This window comes from Phoenix dactylifera, chromosome 8, assembly GCF_051530095.1.
Source record: "Phoenix dactylifera cultivar Ajwa chromosome 8, Ajwa_hap1_PhDact_Kaust_v1.1, whole genome shotgun sequence".
NCBI lineage: Eukaryota > Viridiplantae > Streptophyta > Magnoliopsida > Arecales > Arecaceae > Phoenix > Phoenix dactylifera.
Genome location: NC_143197.1, coordinates 10,145,444 through 10,168,291, shown reverse-complemented (window position 1 = coordinate 10,168,291; position 22,848 = coordinate 10,145,444). Strand labels below are relative to the sequence as shown.

Below are 22,848 nucleotides of genomic sequence, written 5' to 3'. Positions count from 1 at the left end.
GTTACTTTGTTTCAATAGCTAAAATATAGAAAAGAAGCAACATTAATTATTTGATTTTTTGATACTAACAAAATTAGATGTCACTATTATATTAAGATTTCAAAAAAATGTAAAATATAAAAGCAATCTACGTAAAGTTATTTTCCAAATAAAACCTTTATTACAATATTATCTATTATTTCCATTATAACTGTTAATAATGATAACTACAGATGACTGTATTAATTTAGAATATACAGTCAAAAGCTAGATTCAAAATTATTTCATTTATGTTATGGTCAGTTATCATAACTCTAGGTGTGAATATAACAAAATGACAGAGTTATTAAAACTTTCATTTGGGTGGTCCAGGTGTTGGGTTGGTATAAAGTATTTCCTTTTATTCTCTTTTTTTCTGAGAAAAAGGTTCTTATAATTAAAGTTGATACGCTGGAAAATATTGTTCAAAATTGTGTTGCCTGCTTTACTTGTTTGATGTGTGTGTGTAACCTTTTGTTTGATTTTTTTTTTTTTTTGGTCTTTAACAGAAAAATCTATTAGATTTGCAAAATATTATTTTGATATTTTATTTTTGAGAACAAGCTCATCGTCAAGAAAATGAGGCGGCTGTGACATGATCCATGCAACGAGCCTACGTGATAGATGCATGAGCAAGTAACATTATAAAGTGTATCACATCTTGGATAGTTTAAAACAAAAAAATTCATTAGTGCTTTAACCTTTTAAACTGTCGATGGTTTGAGCTTTTGACTAAGCCCCAACATCCAACTTTTAAATGTCTAATTTATTTCTAAGATTTTTAATTAAATGGAACTCCGAAGCAGTTGTCATTGGAACCTTGGTCTAATCTGTTGTCCTAGAATTGATGGTGAATACTTAAGAGCTGCTGGTTTTGTTGCTTCTCCTGATTATAGGTAGCAATCGAGTCGGACCAGATTAGGTCAGATCCGATATGGATCAAATTAGATGCAGGATGGATTAAAAATTTATTAATGCAAATTCAATCTTTTTATTAAACAGTTCAAAATTTTAATATGAATTCAACCTATTTATTAAATAGGTAATCCGACGGGATCCACATAATCCATTTATTAAATGGATTAAATAGGTTGGATGGATTTTTAATGGGTTAAATAGATTTAAACAGTTTAAATGGATTTAGCGAGTCGGGTTAAACATATCATAAATAAGTTAAACATATTTCAAACAAGACTTAAACAAGTTAAGCAGGTCAAGTCATAATCCGACTTAGTTATTAAACAAGTCAAAACGAATTAAACGGGTCAAAGATTTAAACATGAATCCAATTTGTTTGATAAACAGGTTTAGATGCATTGACCCATTTAGGATCCAAATCCGTTTATGTTAAATCCAAACTTGCTTAAAGTAGTTCGTCCGCAGATCGGGTTGACTGGTCGAATCATAAATTGCCACCTTTAATAGACAAGCTTTCACATGTTCGTAATAGGTTCAAATAACTTTTGATCCACTAGAACTAGAGAAAATCTTAGCTTCTAACCTGATGCCAAACTTTCAATCATATGAGTTAAATTACCAGCCATGGAACTTTTGAACAAGGGGAGCGTAAAAAGTCCATTTGGTGGGCACGCCAAATTGCCTCCTAAGTCATGTATATTACTCCATAACAAATTGGAAAAGATACCCCAAGATTTCCTATAAACTTCATAAATTTAGAAAACGTGGGGAAATAGCAAAGTTTGATATTAGAAAATGGATTCATCTCCAAGGCATAAGTTGTAAGCTAAAGCATCCAATCAAATGCAGTCTCTAAATTGTTTAGAGACAAATAAATGTAAATCTTCTTTTGCTAAAATTAAGAATTTAAGATGTGAAAATTAGTCGTATACGAAAGTGGCGAAGCAGTGTTGTGTGGTTTGGAACTCAAAAATTGGATTCGGACATTTGTCCAAGTATCTAATCAACCAGAGAAAAAAATATATTAACTAACATATATTTGAGTATTTTATAAAGAAAATATCAAAAATATTATTTGTTAAGATCTTGTGGTATGTGTGTTTTTTATCCAAATATTTCAATTATCTTAAAAATTTTCAGAAAAATGATACTTTGTTAAATTATATTAGCATGAACATATTTGGCTAGCCTCCAAAAAGAATAAATTTTATTTTAAACATCATTATAACAGGTCAAACTACTTGTTTGAAGAATCAACTTTCTATCAACTTTTAAAAATAAAAAATAATAAATCTTGCTGAGTATGCAAGTATCTGACGTGTATCTGATTTGGATTCTGGATGGATACCGGTGTCCCGATATATACCCAAAAAGGCAATGCGCGTGTGATGGTGATGGCTGTCCTCTTTTTTTTTTTTTGCTAAAAGATGGCTGTCCTCTTCGGTGGGCTGGCAACGAGGTGGCTTTGGGAAGCAAGAGAAACCACTTTAGAGCCTTTAGCTCCAGTCTCTGGAGGACTCTTCTTACCACATCTAATAACTTTGTGGGTTCTGCTGTGTGATTGGAAATATGGAAAACTTAACTCTACTGCCAATTGCCAAATACTTTGATGAGCTCCAAATCTACTGCTGAAAGATCATGATGTTTTCACTGTCTTTGAGTGCCTTGGTATACAACATGTGACAAAGTTTTGGTATCTAAGATTGTATCTGTGCATTCTTTTGGAGTCAAGAATAAAGCTGTGTCTGAGAGGAAAGCCCTCCTTTGTATGCAATCCCCTCTTTTTCTCCATGAAAGTAAGCTTTAAAGCTAAACTCTAGAATCCTGTGGAGTGTGATCCTCCATGCTGTAAGGTAGCTTTAACTTTCTTTTGCTTGTTTGATTTCCGGTTTGATCCCATTTCATAGCTAGGCCTGGCCTTTCCATGTCATTCGTGAGTTTGCCGCCATGAGAGGACCACCTTTACATGGAATTGCCTTTTGAGTTGAAGTCCCACGCATCAACCAGCTATATTTTGTTGCAAGCTTTTCAGAAGTGCTTATTATTCGCTCCCTGATTAGAATGTTATCCCAAATCCCAAGCCCGGAATCATATTTGTAGACCAGAGTTGCGTTTTCAAAGGACGCCGAGAGCCCTTGGCAACAAAAAAAAAAAAATGAAGAAGAAGAAGAAAAGGACGCTGAGAGGCCACCGTCAGATCAGAAGATGAGAAGGTAGTCATTCCACCAGATATGATCAAGACTACTATACTGTGTACCTCCACAGTCATAGATATCATTTCAGTGTACTGCCTTCTGACGCCACAAATCCCTCCTCTCAAGTCACCCTCCACTGCTGCCAAAGGGAGTGGATGAGTCACTTCCCAATTAAGTTACCACGGTCGCCACAACCATTGCAGGTTGAGTTGAACCTGGTACGAGTAGAAATGGAAAAGAAAAAAAAAAATCTGTAATTCTAATTTTATATATGGATTGCTTGTATATAATAATATATACAGAATATATATATATATATATAATAGATTTTTTGAGTACGATAATAACTCTATAAAAAAATTTTAAATACCGTAACAACTCCCAGATTTGTTACATTAACACCTCTCTCTCTCTCTCTCTCTCTCTTACACACACACACGATACGATAAAAGCTAGTTTGAGTTTGAAAACCAAATGATCGAAAAAATCTGTGTGAATGGACCTTAATAAAAATATCTGTAATTTGAGTAATAAAAAAAATAAAATGAAGATTAATAGTACCATGATAAATATGATGGCAAACAAAACGATAATATGTTTCAATATATTTAGTGCACTCATAAAAAGCATCAATATGAACAATTCAAATGGCACTTTGATTATCACATGAAATACTAGTAGCACCATAATGAGTAACTCCTATATTTTCTAACAACCATCTGAGCGAGAGAAGTTCATCATCAGTAGTAGTAGTGTCCATTACTGGCTTAGAAAGAGTTATCTGATCCTAAAGAGTGCGCATCTAAGCATAAAAATCTCGCGTAAACTAACTAGACTCTTGATACATACGATGAAAATCACCTCGAAACTGATATCTATGAGTAAGACCGGTGATAATATACCATCTCTCCAACATGTCCTACATCTCTTTAGCAATATTTCAATGGCCAAATTCTTCATAGATAGATGGAAGAGATATATTTCTAAACCATGTGATTTTCTGATGGTCTTTACAGGCCCAATCTTTCAGTCAATCAAAATAAGTAGTATCATCCTTATTATCTAGCAGATTGTTTGACATCTCCAGTAACAAATCACCATAGCTTTTTGCCTTTGAGAAAGCTACGCATGGCTGGAGACCATCGAACATAATTGGACTCATTCAAGACTATCTCAAAGGGTCTGGAAATCTCAGAACAAGTCTCATTAGTAGACATAATTGTAGCAAAAATTAGAAACCCAAAAGAGCAATAAAGAAATCTGCTGCAAATATAGAATCATCATCATAAACTGATACCAAAAACGAAATCAACATGTTGAAATCCGTTTGGGCACATTTCAAAAAAATTCCACATGTGCTAACATGGCGGTTGATATGGTCAGGTCTGCTAATGTGATGATGAAGTGGCACCAAATGCTGACGTTGCTTCTCAATTGCTGACATGGAATTGGATGTTGCATCGAGATCCGATCCAGTCACTCGGAAATAGGTCTGAACACGGATCCAAGTGGAGCTAGATGAAATCCAAATCCTTCAGGGGCCTTCTTTGATCCGAACATGGGATGGCTTCGGTCAAGTGGCGGAAGGGTTTGCCTTCCTCGTGAGGCTTCAAACTGAAGCCCTAATTGCGAACATAGCAGGGAGGCAGTGGACCAACGAAATGGAGGTGAAGGATTTGGACCGATGGAAAGCATGAGGGCTTACATCCCAACCCTAATCATGATGGACAATGGCAGATAATGGTAGTGATGAAAGAGCCAGCCTTTGAAATTTGGCAAAGGAGAAGAATAAGGTGATGGAAGAGAAAAGCATAGCTGATAAAACTGTAGAAATTGAGGGGCTAGATGGTGACAGAGACAGTGCCAAAGAATTTTCAAGAGGCTAGTAGATGGTGTTAGATAGCAACACTAGAAGGAGCCCAAGTGGGAGACTATCGCTGCAAGCCACCATCTCCACCACACCATTACGGCCAGCCCAATTCAACGACAAGGATGAATGCCTTGTCAACCCTCCACACTGAAAAGCTGCTCAAAGTATTTCAAAAAACAAAAGGCTATCATCCCCAACAAATCTCTCTTGGAGGAAACTTTTTTTATCAAACCAAAGAAAAGGTTTGGATTTTGGCTCGCCAAGAAGCATGATGGGCCCATAACCCATAAGTTCTAAGATCGAAACCTTGCTCCAATACTATTTTAAAAAAAAGAAAAACAAGAAACGAAAAAGATAAAATCTTTATAATTCTAATTTTGTATATGAATTACTTATATATAATAGGATGTATAGTGTATAAATATAAATCTAATCATAATAGAATTTGAGTATGATAACAACTTTATATGTATGTGTGTATGAGAGAGAGAGATAACAACTCTATAGTTGGTTATCTTAATAGATTCTCCCATGAGTGAAAAATGAGGTTGGAGTAAGAATACCATTATAATACGACCAAGGAGCACAGCTTCTGAGGGGTTAGAATATTCCATATATATGTTTTGTCTTTATTGCATATAGTTTACCTGGTTACAGCATTCAGGGAAGGACGCATGAATTGAGCACCTAAAGGTGAGAATGACGAGGCAGCAGACCTCCTTAAGAAACCATCCACCTCTTCTCGCTCTTTTCCAGCCTCACCCCCTATCTTTTGCTTTGCCAGAGCAATTAATGCGTCACCTCAGGCTTTCTTTTCCGAGTGCCCTCCAAGACAAAGCTCTTTTTAGCAGCAATGAGAGAGGAGCAAAAGCTCTTCCAACACCACGGCCTTCTCTTTCTCCTTTCCTCCTACATTTCTTTTTATTAGCTGGTGGTGGTTAAGCGTGATAACAATGATTAAATGAAGGACTAAGAGTAGAAGGGGTGATAGCCATGATTCCCTCTGCGATTGACCCCAGTAAGTACATTCTTCTTCTCTTTTAATAGGTCGTAGCAATGATAGTGCATGTGATCATTGATCCTTTGAAGTTCACAATATACTGTCATTATCTTATTCTTCTTCAAAGCAAAAGATTGAAAAATAATTTAGGGCATTGTCATTTGTCAGTTAGTCGTCCACCACTCTCCAATAATTTAGCATTGCTTTTTTAATAGTTTCTGGTATTTAGAATCTATCTATTTAATTTCGTAATGCTGCGCTCGCAAGGCTGGCTTCTGTTTTTCTGAATATTTGCCAGGGTTAGGTTATAATTAAAGATAGTTGGTGGATATATATTAATTTTTTTTTCTACTTATTTAATTTATTTAGTTCTACGATCTGTAGACTTGTTGTATGATTTTAACTACAAGCAGTCAATCGCTGGATCAATCGAGAGGTTACATGTCACCTGTGTAACTATGTTGCATGAAAAATTTTCGTCAACTTAGCATGCTTTGTTGGTCAAATTATGCTGTCAGCTCCCACCGTTTATTCTTGTCTTGGTTTCATAAACTATGACCTTCACTAGCATTAGGTACTTCCACGTGTTACTAGGACTGGATTATAAGATGCTGGACTTGTTGTATTAGTAGTTTACTCTTGTAAGTTTATTAATATCATTCCTGTAATTCTACCTAACATTTCAAAGAGAAGAAATGGAGTTGGTAACTTAAAGTGGCTCAGAATAATATGAATTTATGATCTAACCCGTTAATCCAAACCGTATATAATCCACTGTAAATATATTCAGATTTGACATAAATTAGTTTGTTAAAATCTGCTTAATTCTTTTCTATCCTATTTAACCTAATTCATTTAACCTCTTTAGCCCAATGAAATCTATTTAATCCGTCAAAACTTAAAAACCCTTTTAACATTTTTAATTCAGTTTGCCTAACTTGATCTATCTAATAAATGAATTATGTAGGTTAGATCCAATAACCTATTTAATAAACGGATTGGATTTATATCTAAATCTTTGATCGGTTAATAAACAGATCGAATTTGGGTTGGCAAATTTTTGATCCGATCCGACCCGATCGGATTGTCACCCTCAGTTGTCTATCTGCATGAATGAATTATTTGAGAGAGAGAGAGAGAGAGAGAGAGAGAGAGAGAGAGAGAGACCTTAATCAATCCAAACTCAAGAAAATTCTCGTAGCCCACCTTAGGGTGCAACCTTTTACGCTAGCGACTGGTGAAGTACGAGGCGGGAGAGGATGCCACTCGTCTCTTTGCCGTTGGCATGCAAACACATCCGCGCTCAGGGGAGGCCCACGTATAGATAGATGCCCATCCGCAGGCATATTCCACAACTTCGTTGGAAATTTTAAGGAAAAAAAAGAGAAGAAAAGAAACAAGTACCAACCCAACAATTACTTGCCCACCAAACCTTTTGGTACCTCTCTCTCTCTCTCTCTAGGGAATGTTCTAGAGAGAGAGGGGGAAAAACACAAGGACCAACCATATGAAAAGAAAAAAAGAAAAAAAAAAGGGATGAAAGCATGCATCAATGGGTGCCTTTTCTCTTTTCCTATTGATAAGGAACGAGTTGGGAGCAATGTCACCCCCTAATGTTCAAAAGTTACCAAGTGGCATTATATGCTTTGGTAGGTTGATAGGACTCATAATTATACACATAACATGGCACACATAATATTTTGTGGAGGATATATAAGACTACCTTTTAGTTTTATATATTTTGGATTATAAAGAATAGCTATCTAATCTCGAATTGCGACCAATCTAATATGATAATGCTGCATGGCGTACATAATATTTTGTGCAGAATAAAACTACCCTTTCGTTTTATATATTTTTTATTATAAAGAATAGCTATCTAATCTCAAATTGCGACCAATCTAATATGATAATGCTGCATGGCGTACATAATATTTTGTGCAGAATAAAACTACCCTTTCGTTTTATATATTTTTTATTATAAAGAATAGCTATCTAACCTTAAATTGCGACCAATCTAGTATAAGAATGTTTCTGAAAGAAAGCATATGCGTAATTTGCTAGAAACTAATTAACGCACATTGCATGATCCCCAATCCATGTCATACAAAACGGTCAAAAACACGAGATGGAAAATGTACACTAATCTCCCAATAGCACTCTTTTAATCATTTTTCTTTATTTAAAACTGTAAAAGGATACATCGTGCAATCAGTCTTCCTAAACGTATAGTACTTATACCAATTATGCACAACTGTAACCATCCACCTTGAATGATGATATGAAAAAATTGACAACTATAATTGTGGAGTAATGTCTTTCTTGTTCACAACACTCTTGACCTTCTTTTTATGTATAGAATTTATATACACTTATTAGCTGTCTCCATGGCATTATCCATCTAAGGAATGTTGAAAAAAGAAAACAAGATATCTTCCAATACAATAGATTCTCCCAAATAACACATTTGAAATAAAGTTAGTAACTAATTAATTCGGCTCATGGACGAAGAGCCACATGCCTAGTTTGCATCCTCCATCGTCGCATCATCTGCCGTTAGCTTTATGATCTGTGTAATTAGATAAATAATAAAGTTCGAAATGTTTTGAGATATGTACAGTGGGTGATCCCAAGCCTAGCAGGCTAAACCACATGTCCAAGATGAGTATTTGTGAGGATTCTAAATTAGATCGGAGTTATCATATCTAAGATATATCAAAAGCCGTGCTAGTAACCCTAGCACTTATTTGCTGATTAATTGGCAGATCAAATAAAATCAGCAACCAATAAACCATGTCAAGATAATCCAAAGGATTGAACATATTTTGGTCATCATCCAACAATTACATACAGTGTTTTGGAAATGTCTATTGGCGGCTGTACAAAAACAGGGGCCGGTTTTTCCATTACACGACAGGCCTTAATGGCCCCCTTCTATCCATTGTATTTCATGTGTGTGCGCCCCATTTTGTCGCAAATCCACCAACTAATCCCATCACCCACTCCCCAAAACCTTTCTCCCTTTTTTAATCCCCCCCTCTCTCTCTCCCTCTCTCGTCCCTTTAGATTCTTCAAATCTATCTCTCTCTTTCCCGGCTTCATCTCTCCCCACCGACAGCCAAACCTTCTCCCCAAACTCATGGCATCAGAGGAAGCAGCATCCGAACCCCTCAGATACAAGGTAATTTTGTTACTACTGCAACTACGACGCTTCTTATCTCTGTTTCTTTAACAATATGGACTCTTTCCGGTGGTTCAGAGTTGGGTGTTGAAGGTATCAATCCACTGCGAGGGATGCAAGAAGAAGGTGAAGAAAATCCTCCAAAAGATTGATGGTATCTCCTAGATCTTTCCAATCTTTTGCCTTTCTTCCACAAATTGTCTTCACTTAATTGTTTGTTTGTTTGCTTAAATGTTTCAGGTGTTTATACAATTGATATCGATGCTCCCCAAAACAAAGTGACGGTGACGGGAACCGTAGACGCCGAGACGCTCATCAAGAAATTGATCAAGTCGAACAAGCACGCCGAGCTCTGGCCCGAGACGGAATCTACCAACCCAAATCCCAGCAGGAACAACAACAGCAAGAATCAGAAGCAGAGCAAAGACGACTCCAAATCGAAAGGCCCCAGTGAAAGCTCTGATGACAAGGCATCATCCTCCGATGGTGCCTTCAATACCGCCGGTAAGCCCTCTTCCGACGCGAGCAAAAGTGAACAACGCAAAGCCGGCGATGGCAACAAAGCTGAAGAAGCCGCCGGCGGCAAGCCCGCCGAGCCCAAGAAAGCCACCAGCGAAGCTTCCAAGAGTGACAACAAGGAGCCACCGAAATCCGATGAAAATAACGCCGGCGAGGGCTCCAATTCGGCGCCAGACAAGGCTGCCGGCCCTGCCAATGGCGAGAAGGCCGCCGGCGACGGCGGCAAGAAGAAGGGAAAGAAAGCGCCGAGAAAGAACAACGATAACAACGGCGGCGGCGGCGGAGAATCTGTAGCTAAAGAGGATGGTGGCAACAATTCGGGGGCCGCCGGCGGCATTAGCTCCCCGCCACCGCCGCCGCCGCCGCCGCAGCAGCAGCAGCAGCAGCAGCAGCACATGTACCATTACCCGGTATACCATCATGACCCAGCATACGTGATGAGCTACAACACGGCGCATCGGAGCGCAAGCCAAGCGTACGCCGCCCCGACGCCACCGGTCTCTCAGGAACACTCGTACTCACCCTACCCTCCTCCGCCGGAGTTTTACTACGGTCCGCTGGAGCCGAGCTCATCGATGCCGCCGCCGCCGCCGCCGCCGCCGGGGTCCTACGACAACATGTTCAGCGATGAGAACCCAAATGCTTGCAATCTTATGTGAGGAGAGCTGCCGGCGGCTGGCCGGAATCCGGAGGCACCAGTACTACTACCATCTTTTGCTTTAGGTAAAGCACTTGGAATTTAAATGAATATATCCGTTGTGAGATGATGTTAAGCTTATACTTCTTCTAAGAGTGGAATAATGGATGCAGTGTTGGCATTGGAGTTGGCTTGGTTTTGTTAACTCTTCTGTGTTGTAAAGCTATATTAGAGGTTGGTATCAATCTCTCAATAGGCAAGTAATAACATGTCAAGTTCAAGGGCTCTAAATGAGTTCCTTCTTTCTCCTTCTTCATGGCCTTTTTTTTAACAAGTAATAACATGTCAAGTTCAAGGGCTCTAAATGAGTTCCTTCTTTCTCCTTCTTCATGACCTTTTTTTTAACATTTTTTTTTCATTTTTCTTCTTTTAATATGATATGAGGGCTCTCTGCTCTCATTGTGATTTCTTGGTGGAGGTTGAAAGGCTATTGTCATGTCATGCTGCTTGGTTTGCTTGCAGGGCTTTTCATCTGTAAAGAGGATTTGGATCCCTTCATGCCTGGTTGTACCATGTATATTCGCCTAATTATTTTGATGGAAGGAAGGCAAACATGAAACACCTGAGACTTAGGGTCTTTAGCAAGGTGGACCATGGTCTTTGCACACTGTGATAGTTTTTTTTTAAAAAAAAAGACACACACAGAGAGAGAGAGAGAGAACAAAAGAAAATTAGAACAAGGTGTAGCATTATTACACACCAAATTTGCTTGTACTTTTATTAAACCTAAGAGGGGAGTATGACCTCCTCCTAGTTGACCAGGCTTGCTGCATTTGTTGGCTGAGTTCGACCAGCTTGTGAGAAATTGTTGATACCAGGACTTAGAGGTAATAACATTCCTTTGGGCAAGCCATATTGAAACCCCTCCTTGAGTGAGAAAATGGGAGTAGGGTGGGTAGTAGAGTTGGACCCATAGAGATGTGGTGAGATGTGCTGGCCCCACCTAGGCTTCCTCAGGTGATGGGCCCAACACAGCATATATGTCCATCTGGAGGAGCAGTAGGGTACATAGTCGTAAAGCCTTCTTTTATAAAGACTGACCACCAAAGTAGAGCACAAGACCCCCTTCCTGAAGTGCAGCAGGCCAAGGTAAAGGGAGGGTGGTACTTTGTTCATTGTCATTATGGTCCCAGGGAGGGTCTCTTCACCTTTTGTTATTTGAATTATACTGAGAAATAAGTAGATGAGAAGTAATGTATATGCCTTTCTGGATCCATTTTCGTATGGGAACCTGTCTATTTTTGACTATCCTATCCAATTGACCAAGGTTGCTTCTTTTTGAGGAGAAACTTATTTGGTTGTCAAAGCTACGAAGTTGCCTTTTCTCTATGGATGTGGAGGAGCATATATGCTTAGATGCGCCCACGAAATTGCACATCCATGGTGATGGTGTCCATTGGGACGTTATTCCCTTTTTGTTGTTCAGGAAATTATGCCTTACCCCTGGAGCACCGCATCAGCGGTGGACCATGCCAATCACCTTGTGTCGTTCATGCATGTCTTATTTATCGTGCACTCGTCTCGGATTGTTGCTCCCCTCACCTCATCTAGGATTGTTTTTAGGGTGCATTGTTGATGTGGTGCACCTGGTGTAGGATATAATTTCTCTCGTTGTTCTTATGAATATTATCCATCTACCTGTTATGATTGGTCCCACGACCCACTAAACCAACCCTAGCTTTTCATCATTATAAAACTTTCCATATGGGAGGGGAACAATACTAACAACATTCATATTATTCCCCAGAAAAATGTATTAACAATCATGGCATCACCAGATTATAATTCCTCTCACTCACATATGGTGCTTGCAATCGAGGATGAGCTTAGCATTTTCCTTGTCACAATCTAAATTTTCCTCAGAAGCACTTACATTGCTGGAACATTTAGGTGGCTATTTAGTTGGTCATATAGGAATCCATGATTATAAAATTGGTTTTTTATATATATATATATCCTGCATTGGATTGAGATGATCTAATTTCTTCTAATAATTTGCCGATGAAGGGCGTTGTTGATTGAATCGAACGGCAGAGGAGATGGTGCACCGTGAGGCATTAGATCATGTGTCAAGATAACCTAGATGTTAGTAATTGCCTTCAAGGAAAAGCAGAAGGCTGACATGAAAGCATGATGGCATTGTGAGAGCGATGGCTTCTTTCAAAAAGATGCGAAACTAGAGTTAGATGTGCTTGGGAATCTTAATTGAGAAGCAATGCATGTGGATGATGGGGCACACAGAGCCATTTTTAATGATTCTTTCTATTGTTAAAAGGACCATGCCTCCCTTGAAAGCCCATTCAATATTTCATGCAGCACCAATGGGTCATACGTGAACACCAATCATATGCCTCGCGTGCACGTTTTGATCAAACGTAGAACCCACTTGCACCAGTGGTTAGGATGTAACCATCTGCCAAAATATTCGGCACCATACGTAGCAGTCATATATAGCTTCCAAGCCTGCTTAACTGCCAAATAAGAAGAGAAGCATCATCCCATAAGACAAAATATGACCATGGCCACCAATCACCATGGAAGGTTGCTTTGAGCACATTAAGCAAGGTTTTGAGAGGCCATCCATGTTTTGAAAGGCCAAGTTCATGCAGACAAAGTCCATACATAGAGTGCATGGCTGCATGCACGCGATGTAGGCTTGACCTTAATCAGTGTAACAAAAGATCATTAAATTATACATCGAAAATATCACAGTGGACTGAGGTGAAGGGCCCCCGGGCAGGGGGAAGCATGGCGGCTGGTATCAGACAGTGCATGAAATCAGTCATCAGCAGTGCATGAAGCATATATTGGACTCACAACGGACTACTGTGATGAAGTAATAAATTTAATGCTGTTATATACAAGGTTGTTAATTATCATAACTCTTTCGATGTTCTTCGGAAGATCAATTTATGATCAAGTTCTTTAAGAAATAAGGGTTCGAATTTCTTGTGCAGGCACCACTAGATCTGCCATCGACTTCTGCAAAACAGATTCACACATCCAACCATATGACTATCTTCTCTTGCATTCAAGTGGGGATTGAATAATTGAATGTGATGCATGGTCTGAATGATGGAATGGGACAGGAGGATGGCAAGTCCACACTCCACATAAATACTTCAATACACAAATTCTATGTCAAGGATATATGAAGAAACAAGTCATGTATATATCATTATCTGACCGAAGTGTTACATTTTCTTTCTTCAGCTTAGATATGGACCATGGAGCTCTGACCAGAACAAAAGAGTTCTTGGATACGGAATTGCCTTTGGGTATTATGTTCCAAAAAAATATCTTTGAGAGTGTGACAAAAGCACAAAAAAAGACATCGGAAACATCTTTGCCTCAAGTCATAGAGAAGAAAGAAAGAAAGAAGGGGGAAAAAAACACTCTTGTCTATTGATCCGTCGCTATAGCCAAGTCAAGAGAAGTGATCATCAGATATAGATAACCCAAGCCGAAAAAATAAATGAAAGCGAGCTTCTTTCAGAATAAACATCAGATATAGATAAGCCATGCCAAATGGCATTTGCAAGTCATGAAGAGCCACAGCACAATAATGAAAAGGAAAAAGATTTATGCAACATGATTTGTGGAATGATGTAATCAGCAGCATACATGGTGAATATAAAGTGAAATGAATACCAAATTAGACCATCTTGTTGCATCTGAGTTTCTACCTCTACAGCTTATTGAATTGTCCTTTAGTCATGCACAATATGACATGTCAACTTTATTTATTCTTCTTCTTTTGTTGTTGTTGTTAATAATAATAATAATACAAAATATTTTTGTACTTTTGTGGGGGGAAAACATAATAATATTATTGTTGTTATTGTTACTGTTGGGGAAATATAATAATAATAATAACATAAAAGATAATAATATAATAATAATATTGTTGTTGTTGTGGATGTTGGGAAAATATAATATTGTTGTTTTTATTTTTTTAATTAGTTTAATTTTACTCAAGAAAGAGAAAATAAAGAAGTACATGATAATAACCAAGGTTTACTATACCAGTCGGTATCGTACCATACCGTATATACCGACACTGTAATGGGATGGTACCAATATAGGGTCCGATGACGAGATGGCAAATCTTGATAAGAGCAATACATTTCTTTGGTTATCCATGTCTTCCATTATATGCATTTATTTTTTGAGAATAAGACGATTATTGGCTATCACTTAGGATCCTATCACTTGGAGAGATGAGTACCAATCAACTGAACTACTAGTTGTTCGCTTTCATCGTATATATTTCATGTGCCGACCGCTAGTATAAAAGACTTATGGAAGGTTGACAAAAGTTCCAGCAATTTCTGCAATACATTCTCCATTGTTATCGAACACTCTAGCTGCGGCAATTGCCGGACTCGAAAGTATGATCTTTAGCTGCATATTTTCTTATCAACGGTATTAAAAAAGAAATTTTGAATTCTGGTATAATGTTCGGCTTCATCGTTCGTCCAAGTGCTTTGAAAGTAGTGGAAGTTCATAAAAAACTTGTAAGGAATGAGTTAAGCCGAACCACAAGTTTCTATTTATCATCCATTAGTATCTTCTTGTAGCCCTGAGCAATATGACACCCATCCTAGGTCTCAAAATGTAGAGATCATTTCCTGACATCATGATATTGACACACCGAACGTCACATAATGTCCATCGATGTTTTCTTTGATCTTTTGGTCTATAAAATTTCGCCTCAAAACCTGTTATCATCGGTCATTTCCTAACATCATGATATGCAAATTTTCATCAATAAACAAACCTCTGCCCATTTTCCTTGGATCCAGATATATCAACAATTTTATAAAATACAAACCTTCGATATTCACAAAAAAAAATTGAGGTTCTAATTGACATGGTTGGTAAATTTACTGCATGTTAGTACTAATGGCGTGGGTTCAAATCCATAAGAATGGTGCTATGCTGTAACACTCTGTTCGCCACTTAGTCCTCCCTAAGGAAATTGGTGCAACTCACAATGTGGCAATTGCATGCTGCCCAAATAAATGGCCTAACCATGATCAATTGCATCAATCTCCTACTGTCACATTGGACTGGAACTGAGTGAGGAATAGAGGTACTGCATGACCATTACTCAATCCAAAATTGGAATATGTGAAATCTAGATTGGAAGTTCAGGTGGTAATGCCAACTTCTCCTTTTGTCATGCCAAGATTAACAATAAGATTACCCATATCTTTAGCTACGGGCTCTGTTAAGCTTATGTTTTGAACAAAACCAAAGTTCAAGGCTATAAATAAAGCCCACCCTATAGCTCCCATTCTTTGGAAGGATTTCGATCTAATAATGGCTTAAAGGGCTTTCTCCTCTCTCCTATTTTCCTCCCTATCTTTCTCTCATGCAGAGCCAAAGACCCTCTGCCTTCCTCCGATCATCCAGGTCCCAGTGCTTCCGTACAATGTGGATCTGTTACAATTTGCACTTAACTTGGAACACATAGAATGTGATTGGTTCTTATACAACTTGGCCACGGGCTCGACCCCATTGCCCCCAAGCCAGCCATGGTGTTGTGGTATGGACAGAAATTCAGAATGTAGGCAAACAAGTTGTCCCTTCCTCCCTCCTCCCCCCTTCCCCTTTTCTTTAAGCAAAAAAAAAAAGAAAAGGAGGCATTTCCAAGAAACTTTCTTGAAGATAGTTATTTTCCTATTATAAATGCAATGGCAACTTCGAAATGCTAATCTCAGGATGCAATGCCTAATCAAAAAAAAAAAAAAGCATATCAAAAAACGTACCTAGAAAAGATAAAGTGTAGTAGGAAACTCAGAATAAGAAAGGAATTTGTTCTTTGTTTTACATGTTCCGATAGATTTACAAAAGTCCAAACATTGCATACATACGTACCTAGTTTAGAAGCGATGCACCTCTTCATATTATTTTGTTTTTAAATAATGTAGAAGTTTCCAAACAGCTAATTACTACATAAGAATTTAAAAGGTTTTTTAAACAATTTTGGATAATAAGCATTGGAACTTCCAGCTCGAAGTAACTACCTAATGAAGTATTATCCTCAAAGATGTAAGGTATAAATTTTCAACAAGAAGCCCCATTTCCCTAAATTTTCAATTGCAAATCACTAGAGTTAAGACAACCACGATCCATTTATGCAACTCCTTTGAAACACTCACATCTCATGGAAAAAGAATGGCTAAGAAATGAAGCCATTAAAAAAGAGCAACCCTTGCCGATCACGGTGATCGAGTGGATCCGGAGTCGGCGTCGTGATGTCGAATCCAGACCGCTGCTCCGAGACACTCGTAGTCTCCTAGTAGAGTGTGGACTATCTCAAGCTTCGCACATCTTTAGGAAGACGAATAGCGCCGCTGATTGGATAGCTTCCTTTGCGGTCCACCACTCTGAGAGCTTTGCTTGGGCAGATCCTGCATTGGTCCTGATTTCTTTGTCCGAGCCTATCTTTTCTGATTTAGCGGGATGTGCTCACACCCAACACATGTAAGCTGCTGTTGTACCCAAAAAAAACAAAAAAGCAACCCTCGCGGCCAGGTACCATACCGGTGATTCTCGACCATTGCAGTTGCTGCAACCACAATCTTGCTCCTGGTTCTGGCGAGCCATTTGTCATGCTCTGTTCAGGATGAATCCTTGCCTTAGGTTCCATTAGTCTGTTAGTGTTCTCTCAGATGTCTGGCCCTGTTAAGAGTTTTATTGTTTTCAAAATATTTCTTAATTTTCTTATCCATTAGAGATGCTTGTTTCTTTAAATTTTTGACCGTTTGGTTTTCTCAACGAAGAGCCACTTCATTTAAAATTTTTAAACTTGGACTACATTTTTCTCACAAAGAGTTAATATTTTCACTTTTATATATAATACAGACAACTCTTCATTCTCTTCTTTCTTACAACCTCATTCTCTCACACACAAAATTAGTAAATATATGGGCATACTTAGGGTGCAGCCTGAAGTACAGAAAGTGTGAGCTTTATATCCTAAAAACAATATTTCTACAAATCCATCTGTATAGTAGAAAAATAATTATAGTTAAAAAATTATCACCTGCTGAACGATAAACCACGGGTTTCTTTCATCCTCCAACTCCCCTGCCTGCAGTTTTGGCAGTACGTGAATGTGGTCTCATCCCTACCACACAGTCTGTTCATCTTTATGGTGCATCATGCTCTGTCTCTTGCGCGCGAGTCCATATCGTCTCTTATCCCCGCGCCTTGGACCACCGATCACAATCACACCATCAAGAAGTGGTCTCCGATTTACCGGAGAACTCAGGGCATCATGGCCCCTACCAACACCACAATTCCCTGTTCCCAGGATCGCATCAACAAGCAGCCACACCAGCAAGGTCTAAGGGCACCAACAGCAAGACAATGGCAGAATGAAAATAGATGAGAAAGATGAGAAAGCAGCAGCAGCACATTTGCTGCTAAGATTTAAGCATCACAGAACTGCTAACAAATAAGATAAGCAAGAAACTACTCGAATAGTCATAAAAACAATTATATGAACAGATCTAATCAAATATATTAATGAGTAAACAAGAAACCATGCAAACATCTTGCTGTTAATTAAATTTAAGATCACCAAAAAGTCTGACATCCCTATTCTAAAGCGAACAAAACTTGAACAGAGTGGGCACCATCAAAATTTGCTCGAGGGATGGGCAACATCCTCCTTGCATATCCGCAAAGAAACCCATCTGAATATCCCAGACAAAATATGGAAGCAAGCTATATACTCAGACAGTAGCAGCAGCACCAGAGGCAGCAAGCTGCTTCCTTGCCTCCTCGATGATGCTGAGCTTGATACACTTGCCTTTGGGAAGAGAAACCCATGGCTTTGTCCCCTTGCCAATGGTAAAGACATTGCCAAGGCAAGTTGCAAACTCGTGACCAAGTGCATCTTGCAGGTGGATAGTCTCAAAGCTGCCCTTGTGCTTCTCCCTGTTCTTGATAACACCAACACGTCCCCTGTTCCTTCCACCAGTCACCATAACAACGTTTCCAACATCAAACTTGATAAAATCTACAATCTTGTTAGTCTCCAGATCAAGCTTAATGGTGTCGTTGGCTCTAATAAGGGGGTCTGGGTAACGAATTGTATGACCATCATAAGTATTCAGATGAGGGATGCCTTTCTGACCAAATTGAACAGACCGGACCTTGCATAGCTTGAACAGAAAGATAACAAAAACAAAGAGTATTTAAGACACTGTACAACAAAAACCTTTTTGCTAAATGTGTTAAAAGATACAAAGAGTAGTCTGAGATTGATCCAAGTGTTGAAATGAATTCATTTGAACAGAACATTGATAGACAGACTTCCAGTGCATCTTTATGACAATTCATTGCTCAGTAATTTCAGGAAGATCAAGGGCATGGTATCTAGCATGTAAAATATACTTTACATGGGTGGAATAGTTTTATAAGCAGTTAGGCATTGATTGGTCAAAAATTAACACAAATTAAACCATCTCAACAGCAAAGAACCAAGCAAAGGAAAAGATTATAGTAGTCGCAAAGTTTAAGACTAACGATTGCTGATCAAAAAGCAATTTGCATCGAAACGTTATAGTGTTTGAGAAAGCAAAGGCATGTTTGTTGATTTTAGAACAGGCAACTTATGAGGAGGAAAAAAAAAAAAAGAGGGCAGGTCACAGGGGGGAGGCAGTGAAGCAAAATAGTGATTTCTTTTGATAATTCAACAATCATACATTATGGTGCATCGATGCAAACATCAACATGAAAAGATATTTAGACACAGACCTTAGCCTCCTCATCCTTGATTGAGTGGAGATGGAAGCTTCCCTTGGTGTCATAAAGGAGCCGAAAGTTCTCATTAGTCTTAGGTATTGATACAACATACTGCAAATTACAGAATAGAACAGCATAGAGATAACAAATATGATTAATAATTCCTAAACAGTGCCATAGAAAAGTGAATAACGAACTATGGCTGATCAATATGCATACCCATGAAACCAGCAGGGTAGGTCTTGTCAGTCCTGACCTTTCCATCAACCATGACATGTCTTTGCATCAGAATTGAATTACTTCACGATAAGTAAGAGCATACTTCAACCTATTCCTTAAGATCAGAATGAGGGGTAAACACTCCCTTGGTTTGTGTGGACCGGAAGATGGCTTCGGGGCCTAACACATAACACCTTTATACGGTAAGAAGCGTGGGCTGGAAATAGGAGAGGGGGGTGGAGGGGAGGTGAATGCATGTTGACTTACAAAGGCACCACCAAGCTTGTCCAGCATCCAATGCTTTGGGGCATTAAGCCTCTTCAAATGCTTCTTCAAACCCCTCGCCTGAAGTAAAATAAGCATAGACTTAGGCCAAAAGCAAAATGATAAAGATATACTGTATTTATCACTTCAAAATGGACTAGCACTATGATATTGAACGTTTGCTCATCAGAAATGACTGGGAGCTTGTAGATGCACCCGCAAGAGAAAAGGTGCCAGACTTTCTACTACATATATTGCAGTTATAAGTAGAAAATTGAAAATAAAATAACAGCATACCTTTTACATTGAGCTTTCATGCAAACAAAATAAGCTACAAGTAAAACCAGACAAGAAAAGGGTATTTGATCGGAACATCCATCTTCCATTTCTAAGAACCAGCTGTTCTAGCTTAAAAGGCAAATATCAAGTGACAGGAAAATTGGTTGATCACATTACCATCATAGCTCAAAAAAGTCAATCTCGCTTGATAATAATTTGATTGGTGTATAACAAGCCATAACCTATTCTGGCAGGCCTAAAACAAATCTGTCTTAGCCCAAAGGTGAAAGTTGTGCTTGCAGAAGTCTGGTATAGGCTTGGCAACATATAATAGCAAGAACATCTTAGGGTGTACAATTCACACCAATAACAAGAGAGATCCGTCAATTTTTTTCCAAATCCTAAACAACATATACAAAGGGAACGTATATTTTTCAATTTTTCCATCATCTTTTTTTCCAAAATTTTAAGATAGATAAAAAGCATGGGGTCACGTATACAACAACATCACGCACGAACATAGTAATGATCCAATCTCACAAGAGCCACAAAAAGCTCCCTCTTTTTTTCTGTTTTAGTTTAGAAGATACTTGCACATTAAATTTATGCTCAAGGATGTTTAGAATGAACAGCAATATATGGATCCTCAAAAAACTCATTGCATCAAACAAATAGCCAAATCTGCATTAACAGATACTTACAAAGGTTCTACCCTTATTTTCTCAATCTAAAATCAGAATATTCTAGGGAAACAAAAATGTTTTAAAAAATAAATCTAAATCAAGTGAAAAAACTCAGCAAGTAAAACTAGACAAAAAAGGGTATTTTCCCTGGACAATCCATCTTCTTCCATTCTAAGAACAAGCTGGTGTAGCTCAAATGGCATATACAAAGCAATAGAAAAATTGATTGATTGATGGCACACGGACAAAATTTCGATATTGCTTGTAAAAATTACTGCATGTTTCAATCAATATTCAGACAACAAAAAGAGAGGGATGAATCCAATTAAACGAATAAAAACAAAAAATCTTCAATTGCAAGCTTATATGGCTAACCAAGGGCTAAAAACAGCAGTTAGAAAAATGAGCCATCATCTCGCCTATCTACAACATTCAAAAGGAAGTTAAAGTTCCAGAATCTATTAGTTGAAAAGGAAGAAGACTCACCCGGAATTCGCTATGTTGGTCATTCAACAAAATAAGTTTAGATCCAATATCTGGAAGTGCTCATCCAGATAAATCATATGGAAAACCGATAAGAAAGGTCCACCGTACCGGTACCGGTCGGCGTACCGGTGGCGGCCCGGACCAGTACAAAACTGGTCCCGTGCCGGTGGCGTACCGGTCCGAACCGGTCCCGTACCGGTTCCGTACCAGTTCTTCAACAATAAACTACCGGTACCGGATTCCATGCTGATCCGGTACCGGCCGGTACGGACCGGTACGGCAGATCATGCCGATAAGGGATTCATACTTCAAAACGAATGAACAAGGAAACATTTCAAATTGGAAGGGAACTGAACTCGGTACAGGGTAACATTTATGTAACAGAATAAACACACTCTCCAATTTATAAAAGCCATGCAAAGTTATTATTGCATAGCTTTGTTTTTGAAAAAAAAACAATAAATAAAGTTTGCAGGAGAAAATGTTAAACCAAAAACAACAATTTTTGATAACACTGCTATCATATTGCTCAACAAAGTCAAGCATACTAGATAATAATTTGTTTGGTATATAACAAGATGTAGCGTATTTTGATAGACCTAAAACAAAAATTGTTTAGCCCAATTGTCAATGTTTTGCTTGCAGCAGCTTGATATCAACTAAACAACATAACAGAACAACAGTATCCTATGGTGTGCAATATTCGAAAAATATCAACATAGGTCCATCATTTTGTTTAAATCTTAAGTAACGTATACAAAAGGAACTTTTTTCCCAATCTTCCATCATTTTTCCAAATTTTAAGCTGGCTAAATATAAACCATAAGGTTCCATATCCAAAAACATCATGCACCAAGCTGAATGCACACACCAATTTCACAACAGCAATAGAAAGCTCTCCGTTTTTCTGCTTTAGTTTACAGGATAATTTTACATGAGATTTATTTTCAATGATAATTTTCATGAACAGACACTAACGGAGATCCAACCCTATTTTTCTAGTCTAAAACACAAAAACATTCTATCCAAAAAAAAAAAGTGGTGTTTTCTTTTCTTTTTTTTTGGCTTCTGAAAACCCTAAAAACGCGCAATCGCCTGCTAGATCGCACAAACATTGAACAAGCACTGGAAACAAAACCTTAAATCGAGTGGAGATGCCTTGCAAACCCTAACCCAAGATCGAAACAAAAGAAATGGCGAAGAAAAGATCGCAATCATAAAATTAAACTGCATCAAGTAACGCAGATAACATCATTGCTATCGGAAGAAGGGACGAAACCGAACCATTTTGTACGAGGTCTCGGTTTTCTCCTCCTGCTAGAAGAGCTCGAAGTCGCGCGGAGTTCTCGTTCGACTCGAGGAGAGCAAGTACATAAACACCAGGGTTTACGACAACGGTCTCGCTACGAGATTGCCCTGATAAATACCGACGGTCCGGAGGGTGACCCCGACCGAGGATTCAACCGGTTCGTTTGGTTTGCTGGGGGGACTGTCTGAGCCAACATCCGCAATCTCAGTAGCAGGTGCTGTATAAAAATAATATGATACGAATATATTTTTATTATCAAAATAAATTTTTATTTTTTTTATTTTTATCCCATCATGCTTCGATATAGACCGGTACATATCTTGATACAGACTAATATGCACCTTGGTACGCCTCGATACAGGTCGGTACATCTCGGTATGGAGCGGTATACCTCGGTGAGGGGCAATACACCTTGGTACAGGAAGTACGAAGCTTGTACTATAACAA

The 22,848-nt window shown here is 38.4% G+C and overlaps 2 protein-coding genes across 5 annotated transcripts; one reads left to right on the top strand and one right to left on the bottom strand.

The window, feature by feature from the left end:
* The first annotated feature begins 8,921 nt into the window (after window positions 1-8,921).
* Window positions 8,922-10,728, top strand: LOC103715274 (uncharacterized). Its single transcript, XM_008802849.6, has 3 exons — window positions 8,922-9,182; window positions 9,261-9,336; window positions 9,423-10,728. Exons 1-3 carry the CDS (start codon window positions 8,925-8,927, stop codon window positions 10,358-10,360), a joined length of 1,272 nt encoding a protein of 423 aa, XP_008801071.5. The 5' UTR covers window positions 8,922-8,924; the 3' UTR covers window positions 10,361-10,728.
* Window positions 10,729-16,467: 5,739 nt separating this feature from the next.
* LOC103715275 (small ribosomal subunit protein eS4-like) lies at window positions 16,468-22,579 on the bottom strand. 4 transcript variants are annotated; one of them, XR_015967927.2, is made up of 6 exons: window positions 22,377-22,579; window positions 19,648-19,725; window positions 19,381-19,560; window positions 19,174-19,272; window positions 17,453-18,578; window positions 16,468-17,088 (listed from the first exon to the last, which is right to left on the bottom strand). XR_015967927.2 is itself a non-coding variant. In XM_008802850.6 (5 exons), the coding sequence occupies exons 3-5, from the start codon at window positions 19,435-19,437 to the stop codon at window positions 18,147-18,149; spliced, it is 588 nt and encodes a 195-aa protein (XP_008801072.3). In that variant the 5' UTR covers window positions 19,438-19,560; window positions 19,648-19,725; window positions 22,377-22,579; the 3' UTR covers window positions 16,468-18,146. The 4 variants fall into 4 exon arrangements, 2 of the variants coding, with proteins under 2 accessions (XP_008801072.3, XP_088558858.2); XR_015967928.2 differs by having other exon boundaries at window positions 16,468-17,023; XM_008802850.6 differs by having other exon boundaries at window positions 16,468-18,578.
* Window positions 22,580-22,848: the final 269 nt, after the last annotated feature.

Coding starts and splice junctions, on each gene's coding strand:
- LOC103715274 (XM_008802849.6), top strand. CDS start 8,925: ATGGCCCCCTTCTATCCATTGTATTTCATGTGTGTGCGCCCCATTTTG. Junction 9,183..9,260: donor CCGAACCCCTCAGATACAAG/GTAATTTTGTTA, acceptor CCGGTGGTTCAG/AGTTGGGTGTTGAAGGTATC. Junction 9,337..9,422: donor AATCCTCCAAAAGATTGATG/GTATCTCCTAGA, acceptor TAAATGTTTCAG/GTGTTTATACAATTGATATC.
- LOC103715275 (XM_088702732.2), bottom strand. CDS start 19,437: ATGTCATGGTTGATGGAAAGGTCAGGACTGACAAGACCTACCCTGCTG. Junction 19,273..19,380: donor CTACCCTGCTGGTTTCATGG/GTATGCATATTG, acceptor TGTAATTTGCAG/TATGTTGTATCAATACCTAA. Junction 18,579..19,173: donor TCAAGGATGAGGAGGCTAAG/GTCTGTGTCTAA, acceptor TTTCTGTTCAAG/CTATGCAAGGTCCGGTCTGT.